Consider the following 23678-nt stretch of genomic DNA (forward strand, 5'->3'; position numbering starts at 1 on the left):
AGCAAATTTCTGTTGTTTTGATTTGTTTTGTGTGTTTTTTATCATGATGTAGCAGCTACATTTTACCTCTATAAATATATTGGGTGATTGCAGACTACTTTGGGGTCTGAGTTGTTGCTTGCTAATATACTGTATATAACCCCCCCCCCCCCCCCGCCACACACACACACACACACACACACACACACACTAAGGATCAGATACACACAATTTTGAAATTCTGCTTGTCTGTTTATTTTCACTGAAACACAAAATGTAAATCATTCTACATTATTGATGTGTACATTTGAAGTAGCTACTCCGAAATCCAAACCCTTTCTACTCTAACTTTAGATGTCACTTTCTTCTGGCTCAGGCAGAAGATAGACAACATGCCTTCTGTACAGAATGTGGAAACTAAACACACAGACCAGTGGAAAGCAATATGCAATGGCACTAATTTATCATAGAGATGTTGTGTTTTTGACAAAATGCGAACTAAAATATTTGTAATGAATTGGATTGTTTCTCTGAAATGATCTTCTAACCATAAAGTCAGTCATTCATTTCCACAAACGATGCTGAGGGGAAAGCGCATCAGGTGTAATGCTTGTGTTTCTGCACCAAACTTAGTGTCACCTTTATATGGGCTTATCTCCGTTTGAAGGAGCGACATAACATCCAACTGCAAACTCTTTTGTGGAGGACAGAAATAACTTTGACTTAGTATTTAGTGTATAGTTGTTGTAATTGTCGTCCAAAATATATATATATATATATGTCACTTTGGACAAGAAAACTGTCACATTGCTGTTAGTCTCTGCAAGATACACCTTCTTTGCTATCGTCGACTAAAATCTGTTTGCAGTTCATCCTCTACCTCAGGATGATTCTCTGAAGTCTTTATATGATAAACCAAGAAGTGGCGGCCCTTTTAGGTTTACCAAACTACATCACTTAATCTTTTTTTCCAAAGTAGTTGTTTTTCAGTCCATGTTTGTCACACTGTGTCATTAACGTCAAACAAAAGCACATATATTACACACAGAAAGGAGACATAAAAGGATGTAAAACAGGCAGCTTGGCCAACATAGTCCAACATATCCTACAAACATATCAACATGTTAATTTTCTCTTTGGTAAAGGTTCTGACATTGTCTTATCAAACACGCTTTACAGCTGTTCTGTTAAGTTCATTCTTTAATTGTCTGTGAAATCTCCTCTCTCTGCATCAGTAAGCCCTCCTGATCTCGTAGGGCGACCAGGAGCTCACGCCGTCCTCTTTGGCCCAGCAGGGGTGACCCTCACCGTTAGCGGGGAGGCTGTCCGCGGCCTCCTCCGTCACCATCTTGGACACCAGGTCGCTGACGGAGCTGCTCATGTAAGGGGGGCAGGAGAAGGAGGTGGAGGGGAGCGGGTAGGAGCTGCTGGTGGTCAGCGGGTGGTAGTGGGTGTCATCCAGGGGGTGCAGGGTGTAGGGCTGGCTGCTGGAGACCAGGGAGGAGCCTCGGCTAGGGGAGCGGTACTGGGAGGGGCTCCCCGGGGGGTCAGGGCTGGGCATGGAGGGCGGGACGCTGACGGAGGCCAGGCTGTCGGGACACAGAGACTCCATCTGGGATACGGGCTCTGGAACCGACTGCTCCCACGAGTCTCTCTGAGGCAGGGAGAGAAGACGATCAATCATCCATTCATTTAGTCGACTGAATAAAAGCAGCACACGTTCTGTTCTGATTGAGTCAGACAGCTCATTTTGTAATGTTCTTTTGTTTTGACTGTTGCAGGTTGGTTGCCCTTGTTGGCAAAGTAAGAGGTGCCTTATACTGGTAATCTTTCTTATGACCAGCAGGGGGCGACTCTACATGGTTTAAAACAGAAGAAAGGAGTCTGAAGGCCTATTCTCACTTGGTTCATTTCCTCTGTAATCTCCATAACAACTCCATGGCGTCAATCTCTCCTGCATAACTTTCTTCAACATCCCATGATGGTATTCTGTACATTATTATGACACCATTCATTGTTAATAAGACCATAAAGCAGGCGATCATTTATGCAGGGCTAGCTGTGGATACTAACAGCTACAGATACTATCTAGTCGACCAGGATAGAGATGGAGTAATGCATATCAAACTCCTTGTAAATGTTGTCGCTTCTGGCTCCATAAAACAAGATGGACCTGGCCAGTTGGAAACCTGAAGCCTCAAACAGAAGCACACAAATCAAGGTTCTATATCAACTAAATAAAGTCTGTGTTTTAGACCTTTTTTCTTTTTTAACCCTCATTCTGCACAATATATGTATTCCAAAGTTTATCTGAAGTTTGATGGATCTGTCACATTAATCACATCAGGTAAATCACAGTTAAAGACATTTTATATAAGCAAAAACATTTCTAAAAACTTGGTATAAAACTTCCTCTTAAGGGTTTCTTTTGACAGTCTTTCCTGCAGAGCTGCAGTGGACGTATGGTCACAAACAGTGGGAACAGTGTTCTGACAGAAGGCTGATGGACTCTCACGTCTAACCCTTATTTGAATATGTGAGGACTGTGCGTGTTTCACTTCATCCGCAACACTCGTTTCTCCTGCAGGGACTCTTTTCACATGGGAGGGAATGTGGTTGAGTTACACTGAGGAGATAGTGGACGGGTAATAGGGCCAGGTGTGAGGAAAGGAAACAGTAAGAAGAGGAAGATTTGTTGTTTTTTGTATTTTAAAAGATAAAGTCAAAGTGAGGAGAATAAAGTAGAATAATTAATTATAAATGTCAAAAACAATCAATGGAAGGAGGAGGAGGGTGTTTTTACAGATTATTCTCAGTAACTCTAAATGCAGAAGAAGAAGAAGAAGAAAGTCTTTACCCTTTGACCATTTTTTATTTTGATCTTTTTATCTTGCTTTAATACTGGAAGTTTGATTATATTCCAACCGTGTGGACTTAACAATTGTGACAATTAAACTAAGTCCAAACATCATCATCTTAAAAATGTGATGATCACATTTTCATCATTTTAATACATAAATGTATACTTTGATAATATGTCTGTATCTCCTGTAACAGAGTAGGCTCAATAGAACCACATTAACCTCTGTCTGAACTATTTACTGATGGGACCAGGATGAAAGTATCCTAGCTAATCCTCTCGTCTGTCAGTTTGAGCCATTGAGCTCTGAGAGGCGCTATAGAGTTCCTCTGGCAACTAAAACCTTGATTTAAGAAGTCATTTATCCTAAGCGCAGTACACATCCTTAATCTTATAACATGACTGATGAGATCTGAACCACGATGTGAACTGTTTAAATGTTGCTGCTATGATGTCTGTGTTATTGTCTGTATCTGGGGAGCCCAAGGCAAATGACCACCTCCTATCGACAATAAAGATTTATTCTATTCTATAGTCCTCATCATGTTGTTCACTCAAACCCTATGAATGATTACAAATCTCCATCCCTGCCTCAGTCATCTCTGTCAAAAGACCCCCATCATACCAGAAATAAATGCGAAGACTCTCCACCGAACGGAGGCAGCAGAGAGGAGAGGGCCGACGAGGGCAGGAAGGACCCCCCGGAGCTGGAGAAGGCGGCGGCACTGCGGTAGTCCCCGAAGGTCTCGGGGTAGTAGCTGTCGATGAGGGAGGAGTAGCTGCTCATGGAGGAGGGCTCGCAGCCCAGAGGTTTCCCCCCCAGCGCGGACGAGTAGACGTCCGGGGAGAACTGCTTGGTGGACGGGCAGAAGTCTGAGTCTGACATGAAGGGACGCCTCATGCCGTAGTAGCTGGGCAGCATGTGGGACCCTGCAGAGAGCAACATCACATCTTACATTTACGTTTATGTGCAGACAAATGAGTCCAAAAACACACATTTGAATCATGTGGTTATTAAGAAGAATTGTGGTAGTTTAATTGGGTGCAATGTTTGGGAGTGTATTGTCGGATTTGTCTTGCATGAAGTCAAATTAAATGTGCAATAATATTCATACAGCATATACAAATAAATATATATATAAAGAAATAATTCTTTGTACAATGTGCAAAGACAATGAAGCCATTCTTTTCTGTTCTGTTGTTTTCCATTCTTTAAAGTTTAAAGTCTCACCTGGCATCTGGACGAACGAAGGTGGAGTGGTGGATCCTCCCTGTGAAAGAGAAAATACAAAATAATCAGAATAAGTTATAGATCATATATCATAGGGTTTTTTAAAAAAAGAATATCTTTCCACAAAAAAGCAAATAGATTGAAACTATTTTTTTTTCAAACGATGTAGTTCAGAAAAAAACACATTTTTGAGAAGAAATCCTTTTAAAATTTTTGAATTGACATTTGCCTCAACAGAATTGTACTCTTTGAGATCCCTACAGTCCCTGCAGTCCTATGCAAGTTATATATTGAGGCGATAGTGACAGAGCTCCTCCTGTTGTTTTGTCCTTTGTGAATGATGCTTTCACACTTGCACAATACTCCTGATGACTTCCTGAAACGTTCAGGATGACTGAGAACGCCAACAGTCGAATGTTTCTCTTTACCCGGAATTGTTCCTGCCAGCTCTCCTAGAAAATCAGGGTGACCTGATCTGAGAACAGACTTTAGACTTTAGACTTTATTGTCCCCAAGGGGAAATTATTTTCCACAGCACCATTACTGTCCAAACAGACAAGTCCCACCAAAGAACATTCATACACAGAAAAACAGAGTATAACACAAACAGAGATAGGCCTGTTCAGCGAGGCCTTTTGTTTAGGGCCGCTATAACCGCAGGGATCAGGCTCCTCCCGAGGCGAGCCCTTCTGCACCTCAGTGCTCTGTACCTCCGTCCTGAGGGAAGTGGGGCGAGGTGAGTTTTCAGTGGGTGTGTGAACACAACAGGAAATATTCAGGAAAATTCACTGCGGGCGATTGGTGAGGTGGTGATGACTTCTCTATCACACGGCCATACAATGTATGCACACCAGTGTGATCTCCATGCGCTTTATGAAACTGCTTCTACTCTTTCTTTGATATCGTGAATGTGTTGAGCTACACACTGATATGAAGGAACAATTGTCATCATAGCATCAGACTCTGTTACATCAGCGTTGTTCATTTTAGGTCATGTTTTGCCCCCTGAGACCCTCCCCCCCGCCCCCTGCCCCCCGCCACCCTGCCTCCTCTAGTCTCAAAGGGATAGTCTCCCGCTGTGTGGTGTGTGAACAAGCATTTCAGGAAGATTTCAGCAGCAGTTTGCCTGATATGTTCTACAAATTCTAGAAATGTACAGGAGTGCATGTGTGTGAAAACATGACTTCAACAGACTTTTAAAAGAATGTTTTACTCCAGATTCAGTAAAGTCTGTTAGTTTTTCACACTGTCCAACACATGTATGACCTCCTTTTGACGCTTCAAACACATTTTCAGTATCTTATTCTTAACTTTTCATGCATATGCTCGTGGCCGTTGTGGGGAGTTTACATCACAACGATTTATAATGTGAGTGAAATGCAAATGAATCTCACACTGGCTGCAGTCACACACTTCCAGCAGGTCGACACACACACACACACTACACAAGTCTCGACTGTTGTGATTACTTCTTATTCATCAAATCATTTTACTAGTTAAATGTTACAAGTTACAAGTTAAATGACACAAAAACTTTTCTGTTTTTTTTCAAATATAATTCCCCAGAATTCAGCCTGACACTTTATCTACATCATCAGAAAGAGAAAGTAAACGATACCAGGAAGGAACGAATTAGTCATAAAGGGCATGTAGACAGAGATCACAGAGAAACCTTTTATGATTGTTGTGCTTCCCTAGAAGATTATCAATGTGTCATCATCACCACGCCATGTTTCAGGAGTCAGCATGAGCTCATCGGTGCAAACATGAATCTACATCATGGTTAAAATGAGAAACATGCTCAGAGCTCAAAATGAAGGAGAGCTAAACAGATTGTGTTCTTTTGCTTAAAAAGGACTAAGCAGAGACTTGTTTGCTGTAAAAGAAAAAAATAAAGAAAAAGAACTACACAAAAGAACCACAGCTTGAGGCCTGAACTCATTCAACTTCAAATTTGATTAAAAAAAAAACTCCACAGGAAATGAAATGAGGATTTTCACAAAAGCACCCTGGGTAACTTTGGTGACATATCTCTAAGAAAACGACTGTTTGTGTTAAACCCTTGAATGTACAGTCGTAATACTGGCTTTACTAAAAGATGACCCTTTGAAGTGTCCTGTCACATATCCAGATTAACTATCAGTAATGTTACCTTCAGACTCCAGGACTGCTAATAGAGATTGAGCTGGCTGCAGGATGAAGAGGACTCTTCCTGGTGTCTTATTTGGTATTTTGGGATCTCCATTCAAGCAATGTTTAGATGCACAGCATGAATTCCATGAACTGAAGAGTTTAAACAGTTTTTACTCACTTTAACCCACTATATAATCTTTGTAATGTCTTATTATTGTGATGTGATAGTGCTGTACTGGAATGAAAAAAAGACGAGGTAATGCAAGGATGTAATGTCCTCTGACCAGAGTTACAACAACAACAATGTCAGAGACAGAAGACAGAAAAACAATCCTAAACCAAAGAAATGAGAATTGATGAAGCTTAAGAAGGGAACGGCTGAGGCAGAGTGGAGGGCTTTCAAACCGCAATGCACTGTGGGTATGAAAGCGACGGGTAGATACAGGACAGAAACACTGAGACATGTTGTTTGTTATCAAAAACTAGGAAAGTGAGCGAATAGCTGACTTGAGGGGCTAATCATTGTCAACATCACGAGCCGGCACCAGTTAAATGACTAATCAGAATTTATGAAGCTTAGGGCGGGATGGAGAGGCAGAGGGGAGGGCTTTCAAACCGCAATGCACTGTGGGTATGAAGGCAAAAACTAGGGATGTGTGTGACTAAGTGACTTTAGTGCTATAACCTCAGTTAACGTCATGAGCTGGAACCAGTGGTGGGTTTGACAAATGAAAATGTAATATGTAGGCCCTCAATGCCGCACAAAGTCTGTACTCAAACTGTAACGCAGCCACCATGGTGATATGAAATATCATGAAACAGGGGCTACCGCTCAATAAACAGCTTTATGTACTGCAAACATGCTATATTCTGCAAATGTAGAAACGCAGCACAGCATTAAAAACATCTAAAAAATGGTTAAAGGAACTTTCCTTTGTTATGTAATTGAACAGTTGGATGAACATTTGTATCAACACCAGTCCCTGTATCATCCAACATCAGAGCACTACTTTTTCTGAGGTGCAGAGAAAGGAATCAACATGTCCCTTCATCTGTAAAAAAAAAGTTTTGAATGAAAACTGTTAGTAAAGACCAACAGGTGATTTGAGAGCTGATTCAGTATCACAGAACATAACATTAAAGTTCTTCTGTGTTTCAATATTTATTTGATTCCCACTCTAAGACTGTTGTATATCTGCCACTGCTTGCTGATCGGCCCTTAGTGTTTTCCTTCCTGAGGTTTCCTCCTTTTTTCTCTGTCAAAATCTCTTTTTTTTTTACCTGAACTAGTCGGAGTCTGAGGGCAGAGGAAGCTCCCTGAGGCGAACTCTGATTTATTAGACATATTTCTACTATTATTTTTTTTGCATTGTTAACATAAGTCTGTTGTTTTTTGTTGGTGTCTGTCTCTTATCCTCTCTTTCAAACCACTGACGGCTGTTCACCATGAGTCGACTTCTGCTCGAGGTTTCTGCCCGAGGTGTTTTCTTGACACTGTTACCAAGTGCCTTGCTCATGTTGGATTCATTTGAGGTCTCTTTGAATAATATAATAAAGAGTTCAGCCTAGACCTGTATATTTGCAAAGTGCCTGAGATCATTTTTGGTGCTCTGCAGGATTAAAAAACTGGTGATTTTGTGAATGGAGCTACATAAATGCTGCATCTTCCTGGTAACTTAATCATTCAGTCACATAACTAGTAAATCCCCCTTTTTTATTCTCTCACTGCTGTACATTTCTGTTTTTGTTCTAAAAACATTTCCCTGCAGAGTCCGAGCGATCAGAGTGAAAGGGATGCACACGTAGGGTTTGGCATGATAAGCTCACCTTTTTGCATATTGCCAACATGAAAGAGTTGATATTAAGCCAGCGCTGGCTGGGAGGCAAGCAAATTCTGAGGGCAGAATTTGAATGTCATTTGCCAGTGCCAAGACTTCCTCATGTGGCCCCGGTACGGCTCAGTGCATCTCTGAAGGCTGCGTATGGAAATCAGCTCGCTCAAGCTCCCACCATCCCCACCGGCCCCTGTGTGTGTGTGGGTGTGTGGTGGAGGAGGGGGGCAGTGATGGATGTTATTTATCTCCACTTACCAATAAAACTCCTTCCTTCCTTTGCAAAACACACATCTCACACGTCATGTTTTCATACTGAAACATCCTTTGCACACTTTCATTTGCAGGAAACTAAACGAGTAGGACTCCATCTTTAAATTATGTTTTGTTCCTAGTCTGTTATTTGGTGTTTCATGTGGTCACATGTTGCTCCTGTGGTACCACGACTCCCCTACTGGGATCAGTTAAGTTCACTCTGATCTTGTATTGAGTGTTTCTGTTTGTCGTCTGATCCACAAACACATCACACAAAGTCTCTTCAGTAGAATAATAATGTCACTCACTGGTTTCATTTCTCACCGTCCTCCATCATTTATGTAACGGGCGGCGTGTTTGGGCACAGCACCTCAATTGAAACGCTCTCAGAAAAGAGAGGCACATGGGAGTGTAATGATGTAAGAAGCTTTATATATCTCACTCTCGCTCGCCTTGCTCCAACATGAGGACTTTGAGTCTGTGGTCAGAGTTTTGCTCGGCACGCTCTCAATGGCTCTTTTATTCCCGGAGATAAAAGGTGGCATTAGCTAACATAAGGACTGGGGATGGCTTTAGTGAGTGACTGTGTGCCCTCTGCATGTGCATGGGGAAGGTCTTCATGCGTCATTTATAAACATTCATGGTGAAAAGGTGCTGAAATGTACAACCCAGTGTGATGGAAGTATGGCCTACCTACACTGAGCCCTGACTTTATAAAAGAAGTTAAAGAATACCTTGTTAAAAATGCTTCAAACTAAATGACTTGTTGCCTAACAAATAAACAGTTTTTCTTTTGAAATACAACTGAACTGCCTTAAAGTGAGACTACTGGATGTAACACTTGCTGAACTGTTACTATAGTAGTTAGATGGGAAATGCTTCCTAATAGTGTCACAGATGCACAAGTAGAAAAGTCTTAATACATGAGATTTGAGTTATTTTAAATAGGGTTGTTTTTCTGTTTTGATGTCCTTTCCATGATAGCGATAAAAAAAGGATGTCCCTTCTTATAATTTATCCAGTCAACTGTAGATTTAAAGCACACTATTAACCTCCTTAACACAACACACTTAGAAAGCGTGTTTCTACTTTAAAGGTAACAAAGGCTGCACTGAGCTGCTCCTGGAGATGTTGTTTTTGAGACCTCTGTGGACTCATTGACCCCTGACTGGGACACTTCAACACTCTGCAGTCTCCACATGCCGAACATGGATCTCATGGTTTAAAGTCATAAAATGTGATCTGCTTTCAAACCATTCATATCTGGCCCTCATGTAAATCTTTGAACTGACCTCAGCTCCTGTTATTCACAGGTCACAGATGCATGCAGGCAGATTTTCTGGAGCCAAATTTAAAGGATAAGAGTTGTGTTCTCAAAATCCCCAAACCAGATGTTTAAGACTGAATTTACAACCCTTGTTCATAACACTCAGCAACTTTATAAATCTACAAGCGAGATCACTAAATAAAAGTCACTAATTTAAAAACATCTGACCACTGATGTCTTTTGAAAATTAAACTAAGCTAGGAGTAAAAATGTGCATTTGTTGGTGATGATTTCAGCTGTGGATAAAAATAGTTTTTTTTAAACAAAATACTAAACCCATCATTAAGGATTTCACCAAGTTCAGCTGTGAGGGCGTGAAATCCTCCATCATGAACCTCTCAGGATAAGGAGAGTTCAAAATAAACTCAACTGAAACTGTGTCTTCATTTTTAGATTTGGGCAGGACTGAAGCCTTTTCTGCACAGAGGACTACAACATATCAGACGCATAAATGTTTCTATGATACATGTGTTGTTTGCTTAAGCCTTTAAAAAGAGGTGACAATTTTAAGTATATAAGTGATATTTCCTCAGGGTCTAAAGCCAGCAGGGGGCAACTCAGCTAAACTCAAAAATGAGTTTTGATTAAATAAAAGCAAAAGAGAAAATGATCCTACTTCTGACTTGATGTTTTATCTTATTGAACATTTTCCCAATGAATGTAGGGCCTCCTCTAAAATAGAGCATGATGTCTCTTTAGTAAAAATGCACCTGTTAGAGTAACAGACAGCTACTTTACTTTCAGAGCGCTTCTGCAGGCGCCTACTATTGAGTTACGTAAGTTTTCTCACCACACATCCCCTCTCCCTTGACGGTGACCATTAAGAGTGTTTTAAATTGCTCTGTATGCTTACTAATTGCTTTAATTCAAGGACATTTTACAAGACAACGTAAGAGCTAAGGAAACGAGAATTGTGCCCCCGTAATGACGAGTTTGGGTCATTTAAAGAAAGGATTAGTTTTACATCTCAGAGACATTCAGGAACAGGGAGAGTTTAGAAAAAGTTTAACTATTTTCTACTGTTTGCGCAGTGACATAAAAAAAAGCTGACACAGAGAGCGTGGCACTTAGGCCGCTGAGATACTGAAAATGCTGAACTGCATTGAACTGCATATGACTAATAGGCCCTGTCATAGCAAAAAAAAACAAAAAAAAAAAACACTTTCAGTGGACACAGGCCTTACATTTTTTTGATAAAGCCAGGTATGATTTAGGATATGACTTCCTCTGATGGCCAAGTTGCTGAGGGCATGTCGTTTTCAGAATTCTTGTGTATTAAAACACACCCATAGGTGTGTCCATTAAAGCGTGTTTCTTGCTTGTCACAGTTAGAATCCTAAATACAGTTCCTGTGTATTGGGGCTGAACCTTTCTAACAAAGCCAGTCCTAGTAGTTATTGGCAGAAAAATTTCCATTTCCAAAGACCTTCTCGATGACTCCTACCCCATGTCCAACTATGGCCAGTCCTGACGTTTAAAACCCAAACGCCCAACCCGAGGCTTGAAAAACAGCAGCCCAGAAACCACTGGATGACATCCTAATGGCAGTGTGTAGTCTGTGGTTTGTAACTAATGCTTAAAGGAAGACAACATCTAAACTCAAAGGAAAAGATTGGAATAGTAGTGACTTGATTTTTTCATTTTGTGCTTCACAGTAATAATAAGGCTCGCTGACCTATTATCTCTAAGTTCTCTAATAACCACCTGCACCCTGAAACTATTTGTTTGTCTCTGGCCAACTGAAGCTAAACTCAACGACATGTGTACTTTATCTTTCAGAGCAGCTCTGCCTCCGCTGAGTTTATGTTTAGATGAAACTCCAAACTGTCACCTGCACAGCCATGAATTGCTGCTGTCCTCTCACTCACAACTCCCCCAGTGTCCCACAGCCCGGCTTTGACCTCTTACATGCAATTAAGTTACAAAACTCTGCATAGAAGTACAAGCTGATCAAATGTTTTTCTGTTGAAGGACATTTTTGGATGTGTCTCCTTATTTGTCATTTTTGTCTTTCTCAAAATCCCCTTATTGTGTTAGTCATTAGTAACCTGCATTTCCATTAGGTTTGCGTCATGAAACCAGAATTGTAGACTGTGATATGATTCTTAATCAAATGATATCAATAACCTGTTTTACACACAACCACAACAATAGAATTCCTGGGCACCGAATACTGCGTCATTTATTTGTTTTTAATTCTCAAAATAGCAGGCTATCTAAATGACACAAACACACTGCAAATGTATTTGTGCAATTAAGACAGAGTGCAAGAGTTTAGTTGCGACTTTAGATGGCTTCATTGCACCAATACGGAGCTGTCTTCTGAAAAAGGAGTGTTATAAAAGCTTTAGGACTTTTTAAATCTTATCGATCAGTAGAATATCGGAGATCATTTCGACTTAAAACAGCACACAACAAAAAAATTGGACATTTTGACAACCTTAATATCTATAGAGCGGAAATGCTGATGCTTAAAAGAAATGATGCACAACTTAAATACAGTTTGAACCTCGTCAGCAACACATTGTAGCTTGGAGTCACTCGCCTGAATGGCGCTTTAAAGGACAAGTCAAACTTCACAATGAGGTTGAAGCTGTTGCACTGGAGTTGGTCCATTGTTTGCCCTGTCTCTTTTTTCTGCGTTGTATCTTCTCTTTTGTCTCCTACCCAATCCCCCTATTATGCGAGACATTAGCAGGCTGCATATCCATGGAGTGGACATGCCGATGCTAAACAGAAAGCAAACAGTGAATGCTGTCCTGGAAAAGCCTTTTGACAGACGGTTTGTGGAAAGTGAAAAGCCAGTCTTGCTCATGCATGCAGACGTCTAAGAGCAGAATCAGAGTGACTGTGTGTGAGAGTGTGTGCTGGCGTGTGTTCCTGCGACAACAATAGGAGGCTTGTCTGTGGCCTGTACATGGCATAAGGACAATGTCGGCTGGCAGGTGTGCGGGGATCAAACTTTGCATAGGCAGCCTCCTTCACTGGCCCCTTTTTCTGCCTCTCTGTGTTACCTGTCCACCTCAGGCTTCCCACCCCGCCCCCCTGCCTCCACCTCCAGGGGAGTTTTTTTTTTTTTTTTTTGGAGATCATGGCCGCTACCTCTGAGCATTGTGTCAGTATTCTTTTGTGAGGTCGGGGATGGGACTCTTTGTGCCCCTCTCCACACACAGATATTTACAGAATGGCTTTGCGAGCGCCCGAGGGGGAGCAGGAGACGGGGGGGGGGGGGGGGGGTGTACAGGTGGTCAATGGATCAACCATGGATCGTTGGTCCACAAAAACAAGCCAAATGTAAACAAGGAGAGGAGATTTTTAAAAAAGGCGACCTCTTAATTGTGCCACCAACAGAATGTCAACTGTGGCTGCACTGTTTGGTTTGGGAGAAAAATGAAGTGGGGAGAGACAGGAGGGACAAAAGCCGAGCGGTTTAGAGGAGGGTTGTGCTTACACTGTATCTGGGCCCGGTTGTCTGTCGGGATCGCTTCTCTGCCAGCAGGTCTTTGACTGTGTGCTTGACTCGAACGCCTTGGTACACCCTCTTAGAATATTCTAGACGGAGCAGAAAGACAGTTTAAGAATCTACATTTGATACAAATCCAGAAACTGTATGACTCCATACAAATTTTCATCCATCCCCACAAATGTGTGTTGATTTGAATCTGTGACAGTTTTATTCATATAGGCGAATGGTTCTTTGGGATTGGTGTGTAAATGTCATGGAAATTGCCTTTGGTTTGGTCAATGCAAATGGACTGCTAAAAAAGAGGCAATATAGTCCAAGCACTCACTTTCAAAACACTGACCGGATGCTTACAAAGAAATATTCACAAGATCCATGAAATAACATTACACTAATATGACTTTAATCTTAACAAATCTTAAACGTGTGGTGGTTGTGATTTGAGGACATTCCTGGGAAGCAGACACATAAACTCGATGAAAATGCAAACATTATTATGCAAACGGAAATTGCATGCAAAAAAAACTCAATGCAAGAGGTCCCAGGTTTTTGAATGCATATTTTAGATAAGAACCCTGCTAAGCCAATGAGATTCGTGAAAACATGACATTTAATTTGATTATGTCAAAATCTTGATTTGTTGCCTCAAAAATAAACACCAGTAGAGATGGGTTGTCACCATTCTAAATCTTATATTTATCTTCTATACGACTCTAGTAACATAGCAAACAATATTGATACCTATTTCGTTACCATGGCAACACAAATAAAAGTCCTAAGCATCAAGTATTGGGTAATTGCTTGTTTTTGACTACTAAAAAATGCAGACAAACTCCTGCACGATGTAGAACTAGCACAAATATGTTTTGGTAAACAAACATTGCAAACTTATTTTATACATTAGACAAGTGCTCTCTCTCTCTCTCTCTCTCTCTGTACCTTACTGCAGCTTCTGGTTGACATTGGTAAAAATGTGACATTTGCAGTTTTTATTAAAACTTCTGTAATTTTTTAAGCTATTGATCATCAAAATAATGAAGATTGTATCATTTTAAAACATGTACTGTCAAAAGATGAAGTATCAAACCTTTGGGCAAACTCACGCTAAGGCATCGCTCCATATTTAAATATTTTTTACAATGTGAATCTTGTTAGTGATCTCTTGCAACGTGCTCTTCATTAAAGAATCATTCAATTATGAAAGTAACGTGTGTGAACAACATGGAGAAAACGTTTGGTGACATGTTCATTTGTTCTTGTAGAAACATTTCTAATATGATTTCTAGTTATTTAAGGAGGTGTTTGCACATCCAATGATCTCATAAAGTAGGTGCATAGGGTGACAAACTATTACTTGAAAAGAAAAAATCCCACACACTACTCTTGCTAAGTATCACCAATTAATTTTTAAAAATTACGTTTCGGTCCTTCTTAACTTTTGTCAAGTGTGCAGGATTTTTTCTTTTCAAATATAATTTCTACAAAGTAATTGATATTATTCTTTATAAAATCAATATCAGAGGTGAAAAAATACTAAATTTAATAACCATGTGAATCATTAAAAAAGCCAAAATACACTTTTTAAAATCAGATTTTAAAAGATGCTATAAATGAGTAAAAAACAGTAAATTGTTGCATTATTAAGTAACTACACCAATCTCATAAAGTGAACATCATATAACATGAAAACCATGAGGTGGTATACAAATTCATCTGTCACACTTTAAGGAAACTAATTAACTAATAACTAATAACTAACTTCCCTGCACTTCAATAAAGAGAATCATTTGTTTAAAAAGGTTGTAAAAAAATCTATTCCTGCAGCTTAATACATTATTTGTATAGACTGAGAATGACAGCAGGAGCAGCTGGCAGCATGTATAAGAATGAGTGTCTCACCTGTGTCCATGATGCTGTGGAGCAGTCCGACACACACACACAAACACACACACACACATATACACACACACAGGCCTCTGTGTTCTCCCTCTGCTGTATTTGCCTACAGTAGCTAAATCCCAGTGAGCAGCACCATACTGTGTGTGGCGTGCCACGGCAGGGGCTTTAACTATGCTGACAGGAGGGCAGGGACACATGGAACATGCCACCTCACACTGCACTCATGAGGAGGCAGCTTTTCAAAATGACCTTTATCCATTTGTTTAAATGCAAATGTTTGGTAGGGACGTTTTTTAGACTATTTGCATCTGCAGTCGAGATTAGGGGTTGGAAGCATCGGGATCATGGATGAGAGAGACTGGGAGGAGAGTGTGTCATCCTCCCTGAGCCCTCACACTCACACATCAGCCACTTTTGGAAGGATATCTTGTTTCCACATTTTGATTTGTAGCTGCAGGACTTTTCCTGCTGCTGGTTTGTGGGATAGTCTCTGTTTTTGTTCCTCTTAGAGCTTTGGCATCTCTGGGGTAAATAGAAAGCTCAACCAAGCTCAACAAAGCATCATCCTTTGTTTTCAATTCGAGCTCTGTCATCTCAGGTCTGGACGGCTCACAACAGACTTTCATACCTCCTGAACTGAAACTGTTATTTTAGAAAAAAAAAATACAAGGCTTTTTCTGCATCTTTCTGCAAGTGTATGATGTGCTGAAATTTGTATGAGAGGCTTTGAGCAAAACTAAAAACAAATGAATCATCTCAATGTTGTGTTTAAAGGAGAGGGAACAAAGGCTGGAGGCGTGCTTTTGCTAAACAATGTATTATCCGTCTGGCGTTAGAAAGAAGCTCCTGTCTGACTCTTTAATTGTTTCCTGGCTGAAGATGACACAGCTTTCTCCTGACTCTGACTCCTGGAGTAAATAGTGCCGACCAAAATTTACATGAGCGCCCTATTCTGTATGACGCCAACATGATAAAGGCTGGACCTGGTTACACACATGGTTTCATAAAGACAGTGACCCAAGGATGATTAACTCGCTAAACATTATAGAGAGACAGTTTATACTTACTTTGATTTGCATGCAGTTCAGTGTGATCTTCAGACTCACCTAGCACGACACTCAGCAGTTCCTGAGTCTAAAAACTGGTTCGATTTATGATAAGGACACAAAGTTCATACTTTTTTATGTCAGTTATCATAATTTAAAAAAAAATGAATTTCAATTGGAAGTATATTTCAGCCTAAGACCCAAAACTTTCATGTCAGTCAGTCATTGAAAAAAAAGACAATTTTTCCACACATGCATGTTTTAAAATGTCTAGAATATTTCAGGGCAGTCTGCCCCTTAAATCTTCATGAGTCGCTCTTTTAACCAGGTACCCTCATGGCAGAAGATATCTTCCAGTCAGATGGAAAACGGGGTTCTCGGGAGTCAGGACATGACGTGAAACGGACACGTTATATGCCTTTATATCAATGCTACGTGTAATATGATTTATGTATTGTATAAACAAGGGACTGTTAAAGAACATACATCCAAGAAGAAAAGAGAATACAGCAGCTTCATGAAGTGCACAAAGATGGAACCAGTCGCAGGATAGATGACATCACCCCCTTCACCTCGCTCATGGTGAATGTTCCTGAATATTTCCTGCTTCATTGACACATGTGCTCACCCTGACATCCTGCAGAATTTTTACTATAGAAGCTGCATGAAAGAAATCCAGAAAAAGTGGGAGTGATGTTTGTGTTCACACATGCAGCTCAGCCTGAAAATGTTTGTCCATGTGTGAATTATGGGCTTCAGGTTAGATGTGACAAGAGTGCAGCAAGTGGTAAGAAATGTCTACATTTGTATTTGCAGGAATGACACTGATATCATCTCATATGATCATATCAGTGAATGATTGACCAAAATAAAAAAAGGTGTTTTTATTTGCCAGTTTGATGCTAGCGTGTGCTCTCATGTGTGAACAATAACGAGCACACGTTTATAAAGCCAGCTATGAGAAGTCCTTTGTATTTGACTGAGTGGCTGTGACCCAACAACTCTTTTGTTCTGTTGACAAAAGAGTCAAAATTAAACAGTTAAAAATGACAGACATATGAACCAGGCCTGACGACTACAAACATGTGTAGAGCGATTTAAACTCTCAAATCTATGAGGATACATTTAGTGCCTTCATAAGATCGGTTGAAGTTCCGCACACATTCAGTTGTGCACCTGCTTACTTGGAATACTAGAGGACAATAAAAGAGAAGGGAGTCTGTTGACACAGATCAGTCTGTGACAATATTTGCCATGCAATAGTTTTCTTTGTGTTTTGTACATTTTCGCTTTTTCAAAAATAAAGAAACAAAGTGTTTCTCTGAATGTCCTTAATTTCCTTAATGTCTCAATGCAACAAGCATTGACTGCTCAGTTTGAAACAGTAACAGCCAACACTCCATCAGACAATACTGATGGACGTCTGATTACTCCAGTGTCTGTTTAGTTTCAGTGTATCTTCCCTCTTGTTGTCAGTTCATCTGGTCACATTATGAATTAAAAAAAAATAGGTAGAGGACCCGAGTGCAGTCTAACAAAAATATGTCTTAAATAAAAAGAGCAAAAGGCAAAAAATCAAAGCTTACTCTTTCAAGTCAAGTCCAACAAAAAAAATCCACTAAAAGAAAAAAACAACTCTCAGGGAGCCACAAAGAATAAAACAGACGACACAGGAACCTGGGGTAGGAGAGGAAGATTTATAAAAGGAGCAGTTAGACTAAACAAACTGACCACAAGAGGGAAGAAACACTAGTCTATGTAGACACTGAGGTAATCAGACACAGGTGAGACTAACCACACAGGTGAAGACAATCAGGGCAAACAAAAATGGAGGGACACCAGACAGTCAGGTAAACAAAAAACAATATCACAAGTAAAAGACAGATTAAATAACATACAGTAGGCTACATAAAGGAAAGTACAAATGAAAGACAGTAATATACAGAATATAAAATAAACCAATAAAGACACATTTAAATAGTGAAATCATTATTTAAATAGAGGGGGAAAGGTTTTATAATAATGCAGATATTTCTTATATTTTCTGTTGTTAATTAAAAGTAGTGATTTCAGTCGGGACTTTAATTTAAGATTAAATTAATCCACACTCGTTTGTTTTGATTTGGAGGCGGACGTGAAGTGACGATTTACATTTAATTTCGCACAGCATTGTGGGTAAAATACAATTCATTTCCTGAAAGCACGCATCCGATCCATACTGCATGAAACCCGGAAGTTAGTATCCATACTGAAATGTTCAGTATACTGAGGTGGATCCACAAAATGCATACTGAATGACCACGAAAGTTCAGTATACTGAAACTCCATACTGAATAGTACGTACTGCCTACTGAACTGTGGATATTCAGAAAGGGCGAGGGAGAAAGTAAGACAAGACAAGAAACACTGAAGACTACAAAATAAAACAGGAAACACTAAAGACCTACAGAAAACACAAGAATGTAACAGTAACAATACACACAGGACATAAATAAACACGAGGATAAGAAATGACAAAATCAAACAGGAAACACTAAAGACTAGACTTGGAAAAAAAGCATTAAAAACACAAGGAAAACAAGCAACACAAAGAACGCAAGTGACAAAATAAAACAGGAAATAAAATCCAAACAATGAAATAAACTAAGAAGAAAACTAAACAAGAACAAATCATGACACTCCTTCACTAGTTAAGATCGATACTAATCTGATCAATAGTAAGAAGTGAAGTTTTTAGAGATGAAAACTACATCTGTCTGAAAAAAAAAAACAATTTTGATAATTGAAAACAAGAAGTGACCCTGGTTTTGATGACTAGGACTTCTCTTTCCGTTCCTGTAGAATCCAAACAGGTGGCAATGGTTCATTTTTAACTATAGGTATCATCACAGTTTAAAATTCTGGTATTGTAACTATTGCAAATAACTGGAAGTTTGTGTTACACTTGTACAATTTACTGAAGTTTAAATGAAACATTAATAATGAATTGAAATAGGATAGTTTGTAAAGTTGTTTTTTCAGAGTTAAGAATCATGTTCATTGATTCAGCCAGTTTAATCTTTACTATGACAGTTATGACTTAAAGAGAAATGAATCCACACACAACTATATATAAATATGAAATTATTTAAAGCCCAATAATCACCCAATCCTCCGTGGGTAACCCACTTTTCCATCCCCATTATTACGATATCCATTCCTGTTATACTCTCTGCATAACCAACTTGCTCATAATGCAAAGCAGCTCACATCAATTAGAACATTTGATCAATTAGCAAAATAAACATGAGGCTAATGGGAACATCATCATTCTTGTAGAACTGTATCGGGGATGTGGTTGTTTTTTTTTGCTCAAAATGATTAGCTCTGCAGTGAACAGCAGACTTCAGGGCTATATGAGGATGTCCATTGGCAACTCAAAGAAACTGATACAGATCTAAACAGAAAAATGAATGCATAAATAACAACATTAAGAAGTGTGAAAGAACAGCTAGTCAGAAAAAAAACATAAAAACATGAATTACCTGGTGGTTATGTCCCGTGGTCCATGTGCTGACTCTGCAGTCCTCATTTCTAATCCGACCTCGGCCCTTTGCTGCATGTCGTCCCCCAGCTCTCTCTTCACAACATTTCCTGACCTCTCTTCAGCTTTCTTATCTCTTGAAGGCAAAAAATGGCTTAAAAAAGATAACTAAAAAAAGCATCATGACAAAGTGAAAAGGAAACAAAAAAAAAGTAAAATCGTGAAAACAATCAAACTGGATTGTTGATCCCTAAGAATATCCTCTACATAGCATAAATTTACCTCGGCTTGTTTTTTTTCCTGTTGGTTTTTCTTTAAATGAGTTAAACTACATCAATAACCCTGTTGATCGAGACTTATCCTTGCTGCTGTGCAGGCACTCTGGCCGGTCTCTCTTCATAGGGGACAAGCTGACTGGCATCTTCCGTTGCTAATACTTATACACTTACTCTTGATCAGTAACTGAATTTTTTTCGATTTCATATTTTTCATACAGCCATCATACATAATACAATCATTTTAAACAATAGACAGCTCAAACAGTCATGTATTAAGTAGTGACTGAACAGACATAGGCAGAAACAAACTGCTTATAAAAGCCCGTCCTACATTCTTATCAAATTAAGCTTCCTGTTAATGATAAATTATTCACATCTTTAAACCTCAAAAATAGTTTTACGACGCATTATTTGAAAACCAAAAGTGAATTACAGGTTTTTAAATTGTATGTTCTCATTGTTCCATAATTTAAGCCCAACAGTTTTACTTCATAACCCACTTCAAAAACACAGAACTATCCCTTTAATCAGCCCATCCATGTTGTGTCTCATGAAGTTTTGACTGAGTGGATAGCTAACCTCGCTGCAGGTTTATATATCACACTGTGTAGCTGTTATAGTTGTTCAATAATAAGTCTGACAGACACTAGAACATGTTATTCATATGTTCCTGTGAGCGTGCTGAGAAAGAACATCACACTTTGCATACACACAACAACATCAAGTAGGACTCCCTTCATGCAGGCTTTATTTTCTTTCCATTGGCACACCTATGCTTTCATTATTTTTTCCACATAACTTATTTTACATTTTAACTGGGAAAATGTTAAGGGGGTTTTCTCGGGTATACCCACATGGCTGTCTGCTCGTTGTGTGTGCAGTATGCCAGAAATAGACATGGCACCTTTGGGTCAGGCTCTGTGTTTACTGTACATTATTGAAGCTGACTTCCTGGTCAGTAGCAGCTTGTGGCTGTCTGTACTTTTTTACCAGGTGATGTTATGTGTGCTGACTGCTGTGTGGATTTTTTTTTTTTTTTTATCAGTTAATGACTAACAGATAAGAGCTCTCCTCTGCAACGGACACCAGGGTCAGAAGAGCAAGGAAAAGCTCCAGCTGTGCTATAACATATACTCTCTCTGGCCAGCAATAAATGATTTTCCTCCTGCTTAGAGTTTGTTCTGACAAAGAATGACAGTAATACTTTACTAAGGGGCTCAATATAATAAACTTAAAGACATACAGTGAGAGAAAAAGAGAAGGCTGGTGTGGCTTTAAACTCTTGAAAATTAAGTGTTTTTCTTCATTCTGATTAAAGGACTGAACACAGTTTTTAATTTCACAGCTGTTTGTACTTCAAACTCTATGTTCCTCCCTTTTGGATGGACCCAGGAGCAAACCAGGGGTAGGATCAAATAGCAATACTGCTTTAAGTTGCCCTGACTCATGTGACACCAGAATCAAACCGCTGGCACCAAATATCCATATTTGAATTTAAAAAAATATGGCGCTCTAAACAGAGTTACCTGCCAATTAGACTCATCGTGATATAACCACCTTATGACTCGTCATGGAGGCGCTTTTAACATGAATTAGTGTAACATAGACAGAAGTTAGATGGCCTTGGAAAAAGGTGACATCAGGATAAAAGATGAGAGAGCGGATGAAAGTCAGACAGCGGTGAAAAGACACTAAAGGAGGAATGATAACAGGTGAAACTGACAGTGAATAAATTCATTAATCCTGCTCGTTACCTTTGTCGGGTCATTTTTCATTCTTCACTTCATCATATCTCATGTGGTATCACATTATCATTGTCTTACAATATATTGATTATTGAAGAATCGCTGAATCGTGATATAATTGTTATTGCCTTGTATTGCATATCGTCGTCAATCCTCACCCCTATTTTAGACAGAGTTGATCTGGAAACATCTGGATATTTGCATTCTTATATATTTTCTCCATGAATGCAGTTCTACCGACTGTGTTGCAGGACTTCTAGAGCGTTGATTAGGCGATCATAAATTCAGACCCGTCCCCCTATCTGCATGTTATTATTGGATCTTTTAAAACAGTCTCTTGAAGTATCTACACACAAAAGTGTCTGCTCACAATATTTTCTATCTTGTTTCCAATAAGGAAGCATCTCTTTAAGTTTGACTGCAGAGTCAGTTTGAAGTCACAAGCGGAGCAGCAGGTCAATGACATGATTGGTGGACAAATATGATGTGATGTACGCTTGTGAAAGAATATTGCGGGTTTTATTTTGCATTTGGAAAATCTTCCAACTCACATCATATGTCCAGGTTACCCTCACTCAAATGTAGTCTGGACTCCTGATGACATCACTGAATGATTATAAAACGATGTAGTCCAAGGCGTCTGAGGGAGAATACTACAGTAGGAGAGATTTGGAATAAAAGCCTTTATCCATTGAAAAATCTTCTATCTTAAAATTAAATTAAAAATAATTATGAGAATACAATCTATTTAAAAATATTTTTTACAAATAGGAAAACACTTTTGATGTGTGTCCATTGTAACACATCTCAAATGATGATTGTGTAACTGCAGCGCCCCTTAGTGGACGACTGCTCACACATTTTACACAGTATATTAACCACTACCTTTTGAATCAGAATCTTAAAATGTTGATTACTGATTAGTGCCATGATATTTGGAGATAAGGAAATGGATGTTACAGTCTCTGTTGACAAGGTAAATGATAATTGCATTTTACTTAACGATCACTATGGCACTAGATGCTTTGTGATATACAGAAGTTTAAATTTAAAAAGTAGCTAAACTGAAGAAAACCTACAAATTAACAAATTTGTTTAATGAGCAAAGAACATGAAGTTTGTAATAAGAATAACATGTTTTAATGTAAATTCAGAAGTAATGTACTTTCTATGTTGTCTCTTTTGACTAATCTTTTTTTTGGGGTGGGGGGGTGGGGGGGGTGTCGTCTTCGGTTTAAGCTCAAAGCTAAAGCTCAGTTTTAGCTCTGCAGAAGCATACAGTGACAACTGACAAACTGCAGGTGCATACACTCATTTGCTAACTATAATGCATGCAGTCAAGTAGACATAATGGCCATTTCAAGGCAGGGTTGGTAATTTTGGAAAACTAGCATGATTTTTGTAAGTAGCATTCCCTCAGTGCTACGTCTACACCCACCCCCATGATTGGGCACGATTGGTTCATCAAATTGGAACCTTGTGGCAGACAGTTGTCGAAGTTTTTACAGGCTTACAGCTGCTACAGATGACAGATTTTTCTTTGTTCATTTTTTCAGACGCATGAATTATTAATGTCTTTCAGGACCTGAAGACAATTTCAACCAAAATCTTAAAAAGTGTATCTGGAGAAAATTACCAACCCTGCTTTTAGGGTAAAAAAATACTCAAGTCTGAATCCTCCTTATTTTTAATACAGTTTAAGAATTTAACTTGCACATGTTTAAGAGGATTTAAAGCCCACTTTTACAAGGGTTTCATCCCAACATGTTTTTTTAATTGCCGATTTAAAACAGTCAAAAAGATTGAATTAGAAAGTCGTGCAAAGTTAGGGCTGAAGATTCAGTTTGTTATATTATTCAGTCATTGTTTGGAACTTACACGTAATAACAATACACTTTTAGAAAAAAAGATCCTCACTTGAATAATATGGTGAGTATCATTAACACATGTGTGCCTGTAAGCTGACCTCTGGTGGAACCCTTTTGTCACAACAACTGCAGCAGTCTGCAGTTTGTCCGCTAGAGGGCAGTAAGACACAACTAAACGCAGAAAGAGCCTGACCCATCACACGACGGTGTCAGCCAGGTGATAGAATAACACAGGACAG

The 23678-nt window shown here is 39.3% G+C and overlaps 1 protein-coding gene across 1 annotated transcript; it reads right to left on the reverse strand.

Moving 5' to 3' along the window:
* Window positions 1-216: 216 nt before the first annotated feature.
* Window positions 217-15182, reverse strand: LOC132980099 (POU class 2 homeobox associating-factor 2-like). Its single transcript, XM_061046026.1, has 5 exons — window positions 14980-15182; window positions 13069-13169; window positions 4071-4110; window positions 3465-3769; window positions 217-1633 (listed from the first exon to the last, which is right to left on the reverse strand). The coding sequence occupies exons 1-5, from the start codon at window positions 14987-14989 to the stop codon at window positions 1211-1213; spliced, it is 879 nt and encodes a 292-aa protein (XP_060902009.1). The 5' UTR covers window positions 14990-15182; the 3' UTR covers window positions 217-1210.
* Between the last annotated feature and the right edge of the window lie 8496 nt (window positions 15183-23678).

Source organism: Labrus mixtus, chromosome 9, assembly GCF_963584025.1.
Source record: "Labrus mixtus chromosome 9, fLabMix1.1, whole genome shotgun sequence".
Classification (NCBI taxonomy): domain Eukaryota; kingdom Metazoa; phylum Chordata; class Actinopteri; order Labriformes; family Labridae; genus Labrus; species Labrus mixtus.